General features: G+C 39.6%; 1 protein-coding gene across 3 annotated transcripts in view; it reads left to right on the forward strand.

Annotated features, from left to right (window-relative positions):
- RGL1 (ral guanine nucleotide dissociation stimulator like 1) overlaps nt 1-18,962 on the forward strand; it is a 90,564-nt gene that overhangs the window by 26,800 nt on the left and 44,802 nt on the right. For all 3 annotated transcript variants that reach the window (XM_026063103.1, XM_026063113.1, XM_026063093.1), the window contains one exon: nt 12,927-13,135. In XM_026063103.1, coding sequence (XP_025918888.1) covers nt 12,927-13,135 — 209 coding nt within the window. The remainder of the gene's footprint in view (nt 1-12,926; nt 13,136-18,962) is intronic.

The following is an 18,962-nucleotide window of genomic DNA, read 5'->3' on the forward strand; positions in this document are numbered from 1 at the left end:
GAGTTCTTTGTGCAAGTGTAACAACATATTTTTATAATAAAGTGGTGTTCTCTATTCAAAGATCTCAGAATGGTTAAACAATGTGAAACAGCTGAATGATTTGAGATATGTTATAATTATCACAGCTGCTGGGCTTCGGACTGGAGGCTTGTGATATATCTTGTACTGCAGCTTAGACTTTGTGATCTCAGTGGTTCCTTCTGACCTTAAAAACTGGTGAGTATCAGTATAGCCTGACGTGGAAATAGACCATCCCGTGTTAAAGAGCTCTCTAGAGTTTTATTTCCCTCTAGATTTTGGGGGATATAGTTTATGCGCCACATTTCTACTGAATCGTATTGAATTACTGTTTTGACTCAAATCAAGTGTTTGTAGTATTCATGTGGATGGAACTTGCTAGAGGAGGTGGTAACACTTCAGAGCTTCCCTTTGTGTTGGGATGCAAATGACAGCTCGGTACACCTTTCAGGATTAACCGTTTTCCTCAGTGCAAAAGAAATTAGTTAACTAAATGCTCCTGAGGTGCATTTGGAAGTCAGTTTAAATATTACATGCACATACAACAAGAAAATGATTATGAAGATATGCCTACGCATCCATTTGTCTGCTTGCTTGGTTTATAGTAAACTCTGGCCCTGCCTGCTGTGCAGTTTGTCTTTTTAGAGTAGAAACCCTTCAGGGTAGGGATGGTATCTTATATTTGACATGGCAGCCATTGTGCTGCTGTTGGAAATGTTTCATACATAACAATAACGTACTTCACTTGGAAGTCAGATCTTACACTTTTACATTGCTCCCATTGAGTGCTTCAGATTGATGCTGGCTGTGCTCTCAATTTGCTGGCTCCGTTTCGTGTACAACATGTGAACGAACTCTTGCACGCTTACTTGAACCGTGAGGCTTGCAGTCTTCTTAGTGCAAAAAAACAATCTTCTTGTTAGGAAAACATCGGGTGGCCAAAGAGTTGGAGCAGGACAGAGAAGAACAGAGGTGTGCTGTTAAACCCTGCTGTGTAATTAAACTACAACACCCCTCCCCCCCMCACACACACACCCTCAAAAAAGGAGGAAAGAACAATAATGTGGAGGACTTCTGTTTTATCTCATAACCTAAAGGTTTTTTGCTCTTTATTTCTTTCCCCCTTGACTTGCAAGCTATACTTCTTTTGCATATCTGACTCAATACTTTCATGTAATTAAGTGTGTGTTTTGGTTTGTGTGTTTTGCCTGAGGGATTTATCTCAAACATTGCATTCTTAAACTGAAATGCAAACGTCCACAGAGGATTCAGCACTAGCTCAGGTAATCGGTGCTACTTTCTGTTATGTTAGAAGAGATGGATTAATGGCCAGGTGCTGTAGTTATACGAATGCGGTAGTTTGTATAGGTATGTAATATATTTATTTGTCATATGCTTATGCAGTTTTTCATACAAAATACAGAATTTGTCATAGAGAATATACCTATAGAATTGGCCCAAGGATGTTACCATCGCACATATGGTACATACACACATGCATGTATTCAACATATATTTAGAGAGAAAGAATGTGTGTATGTGTGTGTGTGCACGAGGGAGAAGAATCCTAGGAGTCTCCATAATCAGATCCCCTGTGACTTCTAGATAACGTAGTAAAAATGCAGTTTGGCCTAAAGGAATGATTGAACTAATATTTTTGGACTCTTCTAGTGCTTAAATAAATGTTCAAGCTGGAAACTTTTAATATTAAGTAACATTATCTTACTATTACTGCTTTCTCCACTCAAGCCTCGCCCTAGAGAGAGCCCTTAGTTTCAAAATAAAGGATAGTAAAAAGCACAGCCATTGAAATGAAGAGTTTAGGTATGTGTTCATGCTATGGTCGTAAAAATTGTTTAATGCTGACCTATTTCTTTTCTTAAAGGCTAAAAAAGCTCTTGGCAATAGAGATTGCTCATTGCTCACAGTAATTACTATGAAACATGTAACAACATTTCCTTGATTTTTTTTTTTTTCCCATTAAATACCTTACAATTCCAGTTCAGTTTATTTTAAAATCGGAATCAGAACCTTTTGCTAAATATTTTCTTCTCTGTCAGAATGCATTTCATCTCCCTGCAACTACAGTTCTATTTCACAGCTCTCCATACAGTTAAAACCTATCACTCCTGCCTTGTTGTTTGCATTGAATGCAGAAGCAGTTTACATTAATTTCCCTGAGTCTCTATAATTTTAATTTCTGTGTACTATTTGAGTAAGCTTTATAATTTGTGAGGAAAGCCAATGATCCAGTCGGGATGAATAAAGCCATATTGGCTTATGTAACGTGTATTCATGTTGCTATTATGCAACGGAATTATTACTTGTGGCATCTTTAAATCCATTTTGAGTTCAGCAGTGTTGCCTGCTGTCTCATACAGGACTTTCTTTGTTTCTACTGACTGAGCAGAAAGTGATGATAAGCTTCACAATTAAATTAAATTACATTCTTGGAAGGGGAGAAAAAATACTGTGACTTCTCACAGAAAAAACTTACTGTTTTTGACTACCAACAGTATAAGCACTGGTGAAAAATGATCTTTACAGGTTTTTTTAATGGTCAAAATCCAATTTTTTCATGTTGACCTTGTATTTTCATAAAATGGCATGGCTCTTGCCATATTAAATCTGTGCGTTAGTGGTAATATTAAACAATCCTTGTCTTTACAGCATAAAATACAAAATGCAACATATTTTGCTTTAGTATTTTTCATGGAAGGATCATTGCAAATAGTTTCACAGACCAATGTTCCACAAACAAAATTTATATGACAGTTTTCTCATATTTCTTTGTGTAGACGTAGAATCTTTGTCATCTTTAACATCACGGCAGCTTAGAAATATGGGGATAATGTAGACTTTTCAACTTGCACGCGGTAGTGATTGTAGTCGTGCTGGTACTATAGCTGTAGCGAGTGGTGTCAGTTATTCACTTGTACTTTAGACACCACAGTATTGTTTCGTCTTGTCTACCCTATACTACCTTGGCTTTGCGGTACCTCTGTTACTCATCCCTGGATGAGGAGACTAGGACTTAAGCCTGGTAGGGACAGGGTTGCATGCAAAGACTTGAAGGACTAAGCTTTCCATTTCAAGCTGGCGTATGAACTGCTTATGGGCTTGGAAGATGATTTAGCAGCTGTATTTTTTTTTTTTTTCTTATATCTAGGGTGATGCTGATGTAGGTGTCTCAGACAGGAAGGAAGGTCCAATGCATAGGCCTTTTAAATCTAGATTAGTTTAAAATACCAGAAAATATTTTGTATAGAGGCAGTGCTGTTGTGACATGTCCTTGGATCAAGTAACCTAATTGGTACTAGTTTATACAGTCTGCCATGTATAAAGTTCTTAACATTTGCATACAAAGGAAGTCCCAGAAGGACTAACAGAGGCTAACAGGTGCTTTTAGGTCAGTAATTTAGCCTAAGCTGCTTAACTCATTAAAGTAAGGAAGGTAGGTTATTACCTATGCATGTTCATTAGAAATGCTTTTAAAGTTGGGCAACTGACATGGCCTTAGCCATTTATGCAACATTTTCAGAGTTTATTAACTGTTCTGTGGGAGATTTAGCCACTAATAATTGAATTCCATTATCACATGATAGAGTGTGTATTCAGCCTGGCAGCTTATGATGCATATCAGTGTGTCATATAGTTTTACAAGAATACCACAATCTCTTTAAGTGTTATTTTCTCAAAGTGTGTGTTCATAACTGAGTTTGTATTGTTCTGTACTTCTTGTGTCCTTAGCTACTGGCCTGTGATGGTATTCTGCAATTCAGTTGCCATTCCTGACTTCTGTCCTCTGCTTATTGAAATAAAATGCAATGTAGAGATCATATTGATGGTTTTCTGTATCTGTTGCACTAACTCAATGTAGAAATAACAGTACGTGGTTCTGCAGAGTGCTTGTCATTATAGACTCTGAAGTACTTTATCGAGGAGGTCAATATTAATCTGGCCCTTCCATAGCTGGAGAAGCTGAGGCGCGCAGAGGTGAATTTCCAGAGTGCTAAGACTTTCTTGACATACTTTTTAATACCTCCTAGGAGGAACTGTTCGTCTTGCAAGAGTGATCTGAAGAGCCAAACTTCCCACCATCTGCAACTAGCAGACATTCTGCTTTGTAGAGCTGGTGTTTTTGAAAAGAGTTAAAATCGGTGAGCCGAGAAAATAGTTGCACTCCCTATAGTAGTTTTGGCTAAGCTCAGTGACGGCCATCAGACACTTATTTGGCTGTGTAATCTGATTAAGTTAACATTTTATAGACACAGATGATATTAACTTCTAGAGTGGGGAACTTCCTGTTTGATTAGGCTGTGTTTTCAGACAGTCATATCAGAGGCTTGCATTTTGTATGTCAATATTATATTTGCTGTATTGTGAGCTTTAACTGCTGAATAGTCGTCAGGTGAAGGGTACTGTATGCGCATCTCATAGGAACCCTCTATAATCCATACCTGTGAACGCTTCTGTTAGTTTTGACAGTTAATCACTGACAGTTTTATGCAAGTCCAAAGACTCTCTATGGAGCTCTTACCTCATACTATATAAAACTTCTTTCATCTACAGGAGTCGAAATATTTTACAGATTGGGCTGATTATTACTGGCAAAACGGCCAGTAAAAACCCTCTCCTAGCTCTTGTTCTGGTGCCCTACTCATTTAGCTACCTATTATTTTGAGGATTTATTTACTATCAATTGCTCATTTTGGTGTTCCTATGCACTGAAGAGAGGAGGATGTGGAGTTCTGTAGAAATAATTCTTCTCTAGTACGGAAGGGCTTTGGAAAGATACTTAATATGAACCAGGTTGGTTTGCTGGCGTAGAAGAATATTTCTAGTAAATGTTGTTTGATGGCAGCTGTTCCTCAAACAGTGTAAAGTAGACATGACTAAGAGTCTTACCTGACTTACTGGTTTCATTTTCTTGGTGGTCTTTTTCAGATTAGGAATTTGCTAAACTTCAGTCCCTGATCAAAACCACCACAAGGAATATCTGTATGTCATTTATGAAAATAATATGTCCCTGGCATGCTTGTGCAAGAACAAAATTGTGGTGAACAGTAGAGTTGTGAAACGTGTAAAACAAAAATGAAGAGAGTTAAACTATTCTGATGTTTCAGGTTCAGTTAACTCAAAGGAGGCAGTCAGATAAGGGAGAAGGGCGAGAAGGCTTTTCCTGATTTTTCTTAGAGGTTCTTCTAGCAAGGCAGGGGAGAGTTCAGAATAAGAAGGTATTTTTGTAGGTAGGAAGCAAAGAGAAGGTAAGTGTGTAAAGCATACGACATAGCTAGAGATGAAGCTTGGGGCTAAGCTGTCGGTGCAGTTGTTGGTCTCTTGAAAAAGCTTGTATACTGCATAAGTTAACCTCTCTGCTCTCAGAGGACTTCATTCTTACTGAATAATACAGCCTACATTCCTTTGCTGCACGGACGCTTCTAAGAAGTGGGCCAAATTGAGAGGAGGAATTTGTGTGCTCTCTTGGCTGAGATTTTCTACACCATTTTTAAGAGTTTGACAATGCCATTTTCATGTAGACCTCTTTGAAGATTCAACTGCTTTATGCACTTGGTTAAACTCCTTCAGATGCGTGCAGCAAGAGGTGATGTGTAAATTAGGCTTCTTTACTGGTGTTTTGCTTCATTCCACATATTTCACTGATACCCAAATGAGTCTAAATTTGCATAACTTCAGAAGGTGCGAGAATGCACTGCTCAGGGCCCCAGTATGCATGTTGTTTCTGATTTTCCCTTGAGTGGGTTTAAGTAGCTGCAAGGTGCCTGAGTGAAAGGGTTCTAACTGAGCAACAGCACTTGTGTAAGAGGCTTTTTTTTTACTTCTGAATCAGACCCACAGCTTTTGTTACCATTTGCCAGCTCTTCAGACAGATATGAGGCAGCCTGTGAGCTCTAAGGATGCAAGAAAACGAGAATGCCTTTTGTATAACGATCATGGGATTAATTGGTCCTGGAAACTCTGGGTTGCTGCCAAGAAAGGTTGTTTATGTGGTAAGAGAGGAAAGGAGAAGGGTGGAGCTTTGGAAATCCAGGAATACCCCTAGCTGTCGGATCATAGGAAAGGGCTCATAAAGTTATTTTGGCTGTAATTTTCATTCAGTCAACACACAGAATTCTGATTTTCAGCTGCATCCCAATTGAAGAGATGGGAGTTAGTGAAGTGGAGAAAGCGCTACAGAGAAGTCTGCCTTCGCTCTGTTTCCAAATGCATTATATGGTAGAAACAGCTGCCCTTGCAAAGGAAAGCGTCTGTGCTGCTTGGAGCCTGCAGGCTGCCCAAGATGCTACCTCTGGTCCCCAAAATCCTGCTTCCAAGCCACAGTTTCCCACAGTCTGCTTCAAATTCAGAGTCTCATGGGAGCTGTTCTGCGGGCTGTCAGCTTTTCAGCGTAGGGGACGAGGACAGAGAGGAGAGTGGGAAATGCGAGGCTCTTAAATACTGCCATTGTTGCAGAACTGATTGCAAGAGGAAGAGTGGATGCGTACACCAAGGGGCCTGTCCTAACAACACTTGAAATACTTGTGACTTGACCTGATCGGCTTAGTACCTTCACTGCTCTTCCCAATGTATGCTGTTGTGTGGTACTGTTAGTGCAAAACTGCAGCTTTTCAGAGGGCTGTTTTTAGTGGCTCTGTGTGTGTGTGTGGAGGGCAGGAGTCATCGTAATCTGTGCGAGTTTAAGTCAGTCCAGCGTGATTGTCAGCTGCTGCAGACTGGCATTTTATCTGTTCATCTACATATGGGACAATCTTGTTCTCTTCCTTTCGGGGGGAGCAGACTCAATATGCAAATTATTCATTAAGATGGTTGTTGGAAGACAATGTTATGTCAAATTAGTTGTTAATATCTTTGAAGTGATTCTTCACAAAAGTGCTTGACCAAAGCGAGTAGGAGTTTTATACAGCATCGTAAAGTCTTGTTACTGCTTAAGTTTGCTTTTTGCCATGGAATTTGTTTCGTCTTCACACATTCTCGTGTCTCATCTCTCTTGATGCTTTCTTTACGAAACGGACTGTATCCATGTAGGCTTCCTTAAGTGATGTACGACTGCTTGTTAAAATGAAAGATATCTTAGTTTTTTCTTCTCTCAGACAAGTGTTGTGGCTATTTGCATGTCTCAATGTGGGGCTTTTGAGGCTTAACCATTCCATGATTTGTTATTCTTACCTTTTTTTTTTTTTCTTTTAAAGGTGAGCATGGTATTGGTAGGGATTGATATTTAGGCAAAGAGTGAAATGGAACAGCCATTCTTGGTTAAAGAGTGCCTTATTTTTAGTTACTTTTACTTAACAGTTATTCCAAATGTAGGCAATTTTATTTGAGCATAAAAGGATCTGTCCAGTAAGTTAGGAATAGCAAGAGTGGAAAACGTGTCAATGAAAGTCAAAAGCATTAAAAAATATAACTGTCAAGGTAGCTAAAATGGGATTTAAGAGACAGTAGTTATTTAGGTGCTCTTGAAAATCATTTTGCAGAATTTCTGAATAAGTCTTTACTAAATCAGTAATGTTTTAAATGACTAAGCCTGAAGAATATTTGAAATCTGATTTACTTATCATTGCTCATCCCATTTGTTTTCTTTCAATATTTTTCTCAGTCTGCCTAATGAAAAGTAGTTTAATCAATGTCATTGCATGATTTTCACTTCCAAACACTGAACAGTAGTATTTAGGTTGGAAAAAAACTGCAGATCAGTGCTTTTTGATTCAACGAGATTGTTTCCGATGATATTTCTGAAATAATGACTACCGTTCTGTGTCTTTTTTTGGGGTAGCAGTCTGTTCAGATTTTGAACTAATTTGTGTCTCAGAGTCTTGGTGGTCTGTCTTGCTAAGATGTATTATTAACTAAGGAAGTGGTGGAAGAGCGTCATCTCTAATGCCATTACAGGTTAACAGATAGCACTAGTGCCTTTGGCTCACGAGCCTGTGGAATCAAGAGGTGCCTTTTGGCTGTTTAACTGAGTGAAATACCTGGCAACTTTGGGGCACTGGGAGGAGCTGCTTTTTTTTTCCATCCATCGGTAGACAAAATAGCAAGGAATCGGTACACCTTGGCTAGCCCTTGCAAAGAAGGGCAGGTAGGGAGATGGGATTGTGGTATCAAAGGTTGCATGTGGTGCGTCACCAGATTCATAAAGGGCTGTTGCTTTTTACACACCTAGCAACAAACTGCACCAGTAGCACGATGCTTATAACTTAAGATCTGCTTACTCAAGCCCTGTATTAGTGGCTATTGCAGAAAGAAGACGTCTATTGGATGTTATGCTGTTACTTGTATCTTTTCCTCATCCTGCAATTGTGCACATGGATATTTTTTACTTTCACAAAGCCTTGATGAGTCAGTGAGGTTCTCTGCGGGTTCATGAGCCAGCCTCTGCGATGGTGATTACAAGGTCAGGCCCTTAACTGTAACCATCTTGGAACCAAATTATAGATCCTTCAGTACCAGGCATCTTTGAGGGCATTTGCAGCTGGTTTTGGAGTCAGTTTGTGTTTGAAGGACATTTTTAACTTAATGGCTTTTACTCTATATGGAGTTCTCCTGGTTCAGCAAGAACTTTTTACCTGAGTACAGCTTTGTGCTGTAAGACGATAGCCTTAAAAAAGAGTGGGCTCCTCTGAATGTACCGCATTTCAGGGGATTAGTAAAGATGTCAAAATTACACTGGATCAGTACCTGCACAGCCTAAAAAATGAGCTGAAAGAATATACCTCAGTCTATTCTTTCCACTTTTGCTTTTGAAAGACGCTGTCTATCTTGTAGGAAGCTATTTGCTCGCCGGTTGTGCTCACGGATATCAAGGACACAATTCTTTGCCTGAAATAAGTCAAGGAGAGACTGGCATTTTATAGACTTTATTATTACTAGTGCACAAAACAGTGCGTAACTTGTGGTGGCTTTAATTGGCACCACATAAGTGATCACTGTGTAGCGCTGTCAAAACTTGCCAAAGAGCTTTAGGAGCATCTTTTAATAGCAATGCATGCAGTATTCCTGTTAGCAGACAGTCGACACAAAAGCACACATGAAAACGTTTGCCTTTGGTTAGCCTGGTTGTGTCAGTGAAGAGATGGCCTCTTGATTAAATCCAGATTGAGCAGTTTCCTGTTAGCATGCAGGCTCGGCCCACAATGTCTTTATTCTGAAAGTCTGTTATTGAACTTGTCTGCCAAATCCTTTTCCTTTTAAACTTACAGGCAGAATTGCAAAAATAATACAAATACAAACAGTCTCTAAAAGTCTCTTAAAATGATTTCTAGCAGTTTAATGTTTTGCTGACAAACTCAGTTTTAGTTTTTCTGGGTTTTGGATTTTTTTTTTGTTTTGTTTTAATTATTTTTAAACATTCTCCCAATGTGATGTCTTGATGAAATTGCAATTAAAGGAAAATTTTGTGCGTGTATTAATCTCAGAAGCATATTCTTCCCTTGTCCGGCACATCATATCAGAGAATGAGAGTTTTTACACACAGTGAAAATAGAATATGGCCTTAATTTAGTGTGTCGGGACAGGAGGAGGGGAGGGAATTGGCTGTGCAGAAAATCATATTGTTAAATACAGTGATGCAGATTTTTCTTCTCTGAATTTTATTGCTGACTTTTCATGTTTATGATTAAAATAAACTTTTGAAAATAACCAGTTATATAACATAACCCCTTTCAATACAATTTTCTCTGTTTTTTCCAAGTTTTGCCTAGTAAAAAGTTTGTATGGAGATTTCTATAGTGGTTTTATTATATATTATTGTAGGTACATCTTTAAATTGGGTATGTAACAAATTATATACCTTTAAAACAGCCATAATGTCTGCAGGACAAAACTTTGCAAGTTACTTTAGTGTAACGTCATTAATTCCAGTGGGATTGTACTGGTGTTTGTAACAGCAGGTTTTGGTGCAATATATGTGCATTGCCTGGTCTATTTATAAAAATACACTAATCGGTTCATGGCACGAGATAAAGTTACCCAGTCTGTAACTTCACAGTCGGTTTGAACTGACATCAAGTTGCAGTGCTTCCAGCAATCGCCTTCCTGCTCGTGCCCCAGCTTCTCTTCTCCCCTCGCTGTGCTGGCCGGGTGGTGAGCTAGACCGGGGAACCCACCTGGCTTCAACCAGACCTCCGCAAGTGAAGCGAAGGGCTCGGTTTCAGCCACGCTGCTTTTCCAGTCCAGGACATTGTGTAGCCGCATGAAAGCGCCTTTCAGTGCCTCGTTAAACTCAATATGAAATGGTGTCATTTTACAGTTGAGATTTGGCTATAGGTTTCCTTGTGCCTCTGCTTGCCTACTGGGTCTATATTCTTTACGATCTGTTGAGGGTTCCCTGCATCTTGATCCTTCGAGATGCTCCTGGCTGTTCCAGGGCTTCCTGCAGACACAAAGGCTACTTTTCTACCAAAAAAAAACAGTGCCTGGCCTCATTTCTAGCTGGAAAGTCCAGACCGTTGTGGGGCACTGCTAGAAATAAATAATAATTTGCCATGATCTTTAGAGATGTTGAAACTATTACTTGACACTCTTTCTTTCCCTGCCTGGTCTGTTTTTTATGCAAACAGCAAGTGGTATTTTAATGTTACACCTGAGTTTGTTGGACATTGTTAAATTAGGAAACAAAGTGTCCTTGTGCAAGAATTACAGAGCTTTAGACTAATGTTAAAGATGTTTACATTCTCTAAGGGAAGAAAGGATTTCTATTATAAATGATTTTAAAACAATAGAAGGTAGTGATACAAGTGTGAAGTGGATGGGTTATCAGTTCTTAATTCATGAATTAGATTTTTTTTTTCTTTGTGTATTGCCAGTATAGCCAGTGTAGTGACTAAAAAAAAGTCATTAATATTTTTTCTTCATGACCTCAGTCTAGTACCAAGATGTTAACATTTGGAATATTATTAGCCTTGTTATTTCTAACTCGTACATTATTAGGCAATTTCTGGAGTAAACCTTTGATCAGATGGGCCTTGTGACTGAACTCAACATTCACTCCTGGAGGTATTTCTTCAGATGAGTTTGAGACATGTGGTCAAGAAACCATGGAGAAACCCAAAATATGGACTGTATTGTTACTTGCTTAAGGAGTGTCTGAATCTAGTGTTGATAGTCCAGCACCTCTGTGAATACTGACTCAAAATTCAAAAGCCAGAAGAGTTGTTAAATCRTAAATTATTACTGTGAGGCTTATGTGGGAAATCTGACCTAATGATATCCCATTACTATTATCATGAGACACCAGAAGCTCTTCCCCAGGAAGGGAAGGTTGTGATTCAGAAAGAGCATCAACACAGTTGAAAGTTTGCTGTGAGCACGTGTGTGCAGGAGGAACTCTGCTGTGGAATAATGCTGCAATGGAAATGGGATGAACTCCAGTTTTATTTCGAGATTGCAGGAGAATTGATGATGCAAAGACTAGACTAGACTGTGTTGTCTGTTCTTGGCCAGGACAAGTTTATTTCCTGCAGTATTTTTCTACTGATATATTCAGTCTAGCTTTAAAAGCTTTAGGAAAAGTTTTAGGAAAACTCTTGAGGAATATTTCATGATGGCCTAACTTTTCGTTTGCATGATCCTGTTAATTCTAGATATATACAAGGCCTGCCTTAAAGCACTTTCTGAACCCAATGCGTGTGAATAAAAGTAACTTTATACTTTGAAAAGCTATTTCATTCATTCAGATAATCTTCCGAGGGTTTACGTACATAACTCGCATAGTGATGCCTGTTGGGGATTTTTAACAGGCTTTTTCTTTCCTCTTGTGGGTGCACACACTCAGGCAGGCTCAAACCTTCTCTTTCTCTTAAGGAAAATGGCTTCTTTTTTTGTTCTTGGAAGTTTATTAGTGTTAGTGTTGCATGTGTTAAACAGTGATCAAGCCTATTTTCCTCAAGCTGAAGGTGCGATACATCAGTCAGTTTGGTCCCTGCTAACCACAATACCGGCCATTTTTACACTAGTGGTCTTGACCATTTTTTTTTCCCCACAGATAGGCAACTGAAAAGGTAAAGAGAATTTTCCTGTTAGATTGCTGTTGATGTTTTTCTTTATATTCACTTTTTTAAGGCTTTTTATCACGCGCACTTAGGAAATCAGGTATTTAAAGTAGTCACAAACATTRTTTTCTGAATTGTGCTCTAAACAGTGATGTAACTTAAGATAATGTTTCTAGTTATTTCAGTTGACTTGAAACAGCCTGTAAGCAGTAAAACCAAATGCTGGGGAGGAAAAAAACACCATCTTCCCTCCCTTCCCTACCAAACCTGAGATCTGTCAGCAAATATTATGCCCACATGGAAATTGAGAGAGGGCTAAAGGGAAACTGAAAGGTTACAATGGCAGGTTTGCAATCTATCTGTGACAGCTTCCTTGCAAAAAAACATTATGAAATGTTTCATGACCAGAGGTGCTCATGTCGTTAGATTTTGTACGTCAACCCAAGGTTGGCATCTTCACCACAGGAATTGCAAGTGTTCTGACACTAAAGCTATAATCAATCTTAGTATTTATTCAGAAATTAAATGAGACAGTGAATCACCAATATTGTTTCCTCTAGCAACCTAATTCTTTGTGGGATAATGAACTTTCTTTTAGATAATAACATATTGTGGGATTATATGATGACTTGATAGCAGTCAGAATCTAAAATATTTTGTGGAGCATGTCAGAGAAATATTTTAAAGAAAGGTAAACTTACTAAAAAACCTCCATTGTTTGATACAGCATTTGCTTTTGGAGAGACAAAATCAACAAAATAGTTTAGTAAGTAAAGAGGGACTGTGAACTAGAAAAGAACCCTGTGAAAAGACAGAATTTAATCTATGTTTCAGTGTGACAGCTGCATGAGGGGTCTGGCTTCCTCATGATTTTGTGTTTCTGTTTTAACTTTGTAGGTTGAAGGGGACCAGTTACCTCCAGGACATACTGTCAGCCAATATGAAACATGTAAGATCAGGACGATAAAAGCTGGAACTTTGGAGAAACTTGTGGAGAACCTTCTGACAGCTTTTGGAGATAACGATTTTACCTACATCAGCATCTTTCTGTCAACATACAGGGGCTTTGCTTCTACTAAGGAAGTACTGGAACTTCTCCTTGACAGGTAAGAGTCAGTAGATAGTGAAAACTGAGCCTTTTTTACTTGATGGGGCAGGGGATTATCAGGAATTTCTTCCATTAGTTTCAATGGACATGGCCTTAATAACCCAACAGACAGATATCAAGAATTCTGGAAAATGTGGTTTCAGCATAAGTATAAAGTCAATAGATGCCTTCTGCTCACATCTCAACTCTTATTAAAACATGGTTGCCAGACTGGAAAAGTGGGTTGCATCTGCCTGCTGAGAAACCAAACTGGGACCAGCACAAGGAAATTAATGTAGCTGTTTCCCCCCCAAAATGGAATGCATGTGCTGCAAAGTCATACCTAGCATAGTTTTCAGGCTACCAGTATTCCTATATGTTGCTGGGTACTAGTATTTTTGGACCTAATTCTCCTATTTGGGATCTGCTGATTTGACTAGGGACTGCACAAACCTAAGCAAAACCACACCATCTCCTACTATTACTTCACATGAATATGCAGTCATAAATTTTTACAGACGGCATAAGAACTGCTTAATGTTGTAAGAACAGCTTTTATGGTAAGACTATTAAATTGCATCTGCTCTATCTGCATAAATGCTTAGAAGATGCAATGGTAGTTTGCTGACCTTGAATTCTAACTGAGACATAGCTAGGTCCAAGGTGATCTTATTTGGTGATCTTACTACTATCTATTGCATTTTCAAAATGAAGTGATGTACAGAAATAGTTACTCTGGTGTATAGTACTTAAAGTAGAGGGCTAGCATTAGAAATCCTAGTTTTAATTTTGGCTCTCCYGCTAGGTAGATATGGAACAAGGCATGTTTAAGCTGTCTGTGCTTCTCTTTCATATCTGAAAAGGAGTATAATACTACTGGCCTCATAGGAATGTTATGCGGCTCAATTAATAACGATGTTGAAATGCTTGGCTGCCGGGCCTGCTGTGATTGTAATAACAACTGTGGTTGCTCAAGTGGAGTAACTGTGAGAACTTCACAGCCAGGTAAGATGTCAGATGAGGAAAGAGAAGCCGTCCTGGGGAGCAGACTGTACAGTTARATTTACCCCTGTGAACATTACCTCTCACTCCATGCCAACTCTGATTGACAATGCGTATTTACAGAGAACTAAAAATGCTGAGGAATTATTTTTTGAACGAGTAATTCTTTCTGAAAGCCCGATTTTATTTTATTTTATTTTATTTTATTTTGATTCTTTGTTTTCGACATATGTATCTTTCTAGAGAAAATAAGAAAGGGCACCAAGTTGATGTTGATTACAGCAACTTAAAGCCAAGATGACTCTCAAAGTGACAGCATTTCTCGAGAAACTTTTGCTCCATAAGCATGCGAATTGCCAAAGAGCTGCAAATTCACAGAAATCAGCAGTTTGCATGTACATTGTCACTTTCAGCCACTAATGATTCTGTATGATGTATTTTAATTACTTCCTGTAAAGATAGATATTTTGCAGAAGGAACTTTACAAAAAAGGTTTGCATAAATAAAAGCAATAATAGTCTTTCCAATGATGCTTTTGGCCAGAATGGGTATTTTAACTATTATTTTCCTAACAAAGCAGTTTTGTTGCTTTGTGTCTGTGGGTTCCCAGACTACTCTTCCATGTCTTTTTGATTCTCCTGAATTTTCTTTCCGTAATCAACGAGCTTGAGAGTGGCTCAGATAATCCAAATTGGTCAAAGATGGCTCTAAACTTGATGACGCAGACCCATCCTTTCAATTAAAGGCTCTTGTGTAAGTCTCAGGTGACCTTTTATTTTGTTTCAGAAGGTGTCTTTTATGTGCGTTTCCTGCACTGTCCAGCAGAGTTCTGGTTTTAGGAGTGTCCATTCTTATTTCTCTTGTTGTTACTGAGGTACTTCAATTTGAATGCCACAACTGAGACTGTGACCTCATTTTGCAAGTCATGTTACAGACATGTTTAAAAGTGTTTGCAAGAGCCCCCACCCTGAAGACCCTCTACTGTTAAGAGGTAATATGGACAAAGCATGAGAGGAATAGACTATTGTGCAGAATTTCAGGAGTGTACCGAGGCAAAGAGAGAATAAGGGTCTTGGCTCACAGTGACTTGGAGTTTGATCTGRGTTTTACATGTGTTTTTTGCTGTCCTCGGGAGATAAAAGAGCAATTTATATACTGCACTTATGTAATTTACATAATTGTAGAAGTTCCCATGTATCTGACAGGCAAGTCTCGAATCTCTTATCAAATCTATTAACCTGGGTTGCAGGCTGAGCATGTAATGGTTTGGGGGGAAAAAGAAATCCTGGTCCTAGGAGGCTACCGCAGGTCCTTAATGGAAGGCCTCTTTGGYCAGTGCCGAGCTCCTGGAAAGGGTTAGGAAAGGGCTCTCACAGCTACTGATCTGCTGGCCCGGTTTTGTCCTCCTGTGTGCTCCTGTGCAGGGGACTCTGACGGTGTGTTTAACCCTTGTACAGGCCAGATGATTATTTCACGCGCAGGCGTGTGGCCCTGTCTCAGTCACATCACGCGACTGGGTTTGATGGGCACCCCGGGCAGTAGTGGCCAAGCAGCTGAGCGCTGAACACTGCCGGAGGTCTGACTGAACYGCGGCACGCTGAGTGGCTGTCGGCTCCAGAGCTGGGCTCTAACCRCTCGTGCTTTTCCTGCTTTGTCATTTAATAGGGAGGATCAGTCTCCAGAACTGTCAGTTCAGCTCTTTAATGAATACTGAAATAATTAAATAATTTCCATGCAATTGAGGATTGAAGAATTTTAAACTCACGGTTGGGGTCAAAGGGGTAATCTCTTGTAACAGCAGTCCATCCTACAGCCGTTTAGCCTACTAATAGTTTTGGTGGTTTTGTTGTGTTTCCTCGCTAGCCATTAAAATGTTCAAACAGGCTGCGCTGCTACAAGGATGATGAAAAAGTGTTTTGGGAATCTTGCTTCTTCACTGAAGTTCTGATGATGGTTCTGTTTCCTCCCTGTACCTTCCCCTAGGAAAAAGTATAATAGAAAACTGAAAATTGAAACCTGCAAGATCAGTAGAACACTGAGGTTATAAAATCAGATACTTAAAGATGAGGAAATCGGGAGGGGAAGAACCTCAAGATCATTGTGAAGTTTACACGTCATATGCTGCAGTTTCTACTTGTATATTGCTTTTTAAATGTAGGCATTAACAATGGGATTTTTAAAACTGCCCGAAGAAAGTAATTATTCAGACTCTGAGAATCATTGATCACGAGACACCTAAGCTCTTTGGGCTCCTGCGAAAATCCCAGCTTAATGCAGTAAAGGTAGCTGTAAACTGTACACTTGGTGCAATTTAGCTCAGTTAACTCTGCAATTAAGTTTTTAATATTTTCATATCTAGGAATTAGATCTGTAACGTTATAATTTAGATTGCAGCACAAAAGAAATGGCAAGTCTAATTTCTGAGTCTGATCCAATCTTCCCTAAATTTTCCCAGGCGTGCATCAGAGGAATAAAAACAGGAGAAGGCATTAACTGGAAAAACTGAGCAGACAGGACTTGCTTCTCAGTTGCCTTTGAAATTTGTGCACAGGTGTTTTGTGATGGATCTTGTTTGAGTGGTCAGACAGATAACAGGAAAATTGATATCCTCTTCTGAAAAAGGAGGCCCTTGTTACTCACAGCTGTGTTGGTTGTTGGTTGAGGGGCAGGATCCAGGAAAGACCCAGCCTTGTGCACTGCTGTGTGTTCTTGCAGTCTTCTGGGCCTGAAAAGATTGAGTTCCTGCCCCATTGGGGGTTTTTGTAGCACACTAGCACTATAGAAGCTCTGCTTTAAGAGTGGAGGTCCTCTCGTGATGGGCTTTGAGGGGGAAGGAAAGGAGAATAAGGGAAATTCAGATGCTGGAATTTTGATCCAAACGAATGCGCTAAATGATCTTATAGCGATGTCTTGGGGAAGTTCAGGTTGTCAGGTCGTTCAGAGTAGCAGCAAGTCAGGAGTGTGCCCAACTGTAAGGGAATTGGCCCTGCCCTCCTCCTCACATACTGCTTTGAAGAGATGGAAATAGCCAAAAAGGGCAAGGTAATGTAAGGGAAAGTCTCCTAGAAGACAGTTTACTTTTCTGAGCTCAGTTCTGATCTCTCTGGCTTATGTACCTCTCGGAGCACGTTATACTGTATCCTTTAGAGGAAGGGCATGTAGGCGGCCTGACCTTGTCAACATTATCCCCAGCTTTTTATAATAAATGATAGAATACCCAGGAAATCCTAGGACGTCACTACTTCCTTCCTCCCTCACAAATCTTGGGAGTGTAACATTTAAGAATTCATGGATGTTTCTCTTGGCTTTTCAAGTATCATGGATAATCCAGAATTTTATGGCTTGGGACAAAGTATAGATGAAACTTAAACTTAAGAAGTTGGAATGATTTATGTGCAGCTGTGGAATATGGACTTGAGAAGAAAAGTGGGCACTATAATGAAAAAACAGATAGAGAAAAGGCCAGTAACTGAGTTTTGACCTGCTCAGTTTACATCTCTACATTAGAGTACAATAACTAGGGAAAAGTCTACGTTTTTGCAACTTCCTTCTTAATAAGACTTACTAATAGTAATACTGCAGGGACTAAAGAGGGTGTCAGTGCATAATCTCTGTCTTATAAAGACTTGTATTTTGTTTTCCAGTGAAGTAAAAAGTGATGTAAAGGGCTACATCTTAAAACAGCAAACAAGATTTTGCTATTAGTTTTACTTGTGGGAATGTGCGTGTTGTCAGAATTTTCCAGACAGAAATGCGTAAGTGCAAGCTGGGTAGCCCTCAAGTCTGGTGCATTCTGGATGTGTTGGATTTGCTGTGGATATGCCCCTCGCTGTGGAGCACCGCCGAATTGTCTACGTATATGYGTTAGATGCACGCAAATTCTGATCACGCAAAAAGAGCATATCCTGGGAAATCGGGATGCTTTGTGCCCTAAGCATGGGGGCACGCTTGTTGTTAAGTGTGGTCTGCGTAGTATCCTGTGCCATGTAGTGCGAGCATCAGCTGCATTTTGAGCATGAAACATTCTTTCTGGCCAAGAAAGGTGAGATGCTTTTGCCTGAGTGGCAGAGACAAATGAAAAAGCAGATGCCATGCTTAAGAGAGACTGACTTATTAGGTCAGGGGAAAAAAAAGAAACTTTTTATAGATGTGAATAATTCGGAATAATGTGTACTTTCATTAAATGAGTCTGCATTGTGGTAAGGTTTTGTGAAATCTTCTGCGGGGAAACCATTTCCCTAGCTTGGGCCTTTACTCCGATAAAATAAGCAGTGATGTTGTACCCTGCACTGTGTGAGGTTTCACAGCCGTCGGCAGTTCAGGGGAGGCCTTTTGAGGCTGTACGCTGTGATTCTCATTTCTTGTGAGGCTGTAGCGGAGTTGGTGGTTCCCCCCCCCCCACCGTCTGGTAGGGCTAAGGGGACATGCGTGTTCCTTGTGCTGCCTTTAATCCTCTTCACATTACATAGGAGAGCAGGAGGACGTCCTCCCAAAGCTAAACACACATGGATTCAGTTATTTCCCAGCAGGAATCACACAGTTGCATGGTGCTGGTACTTGCGGTGTTTTTAACTCTCACATCCTGTGCTGGTACTGTCATCACAGAAATGCACAAAGCAGCTGGGCAAGGAGAAGAACCTCTAAAGGCGGATTGTGCCCTGCATTACATCCGCTGCAGTGGGTGGAGTTGCAGAATGTGTCAAGGCAGATGAAAAGGTGTAAATTGTTAAGGTAAATTTCTTTACTATACTGTCTTTAATATTTCTGTCTTTAATATACTGAGATTGTGTTACTTTAACATTTCTTGGAGATTGCAAATAGATCTGTTTTTTTTTTTTTTTTTT

Source organism: Apteryx rowi, unplaced genomic scaffold (assembly GCF_003343035.1).
Source record: "Apteryx rowi isolate R43461 unplaced genomic scaffold, aptRow1 scaffold_100, whole genome shotgun sequence".
Taxonomy (NCBI): Eukaryota; Metazoa; Chordata; class Aves; order Apterygiformes; family Apterygidae; genus Apteryx; species Apteryx rowi.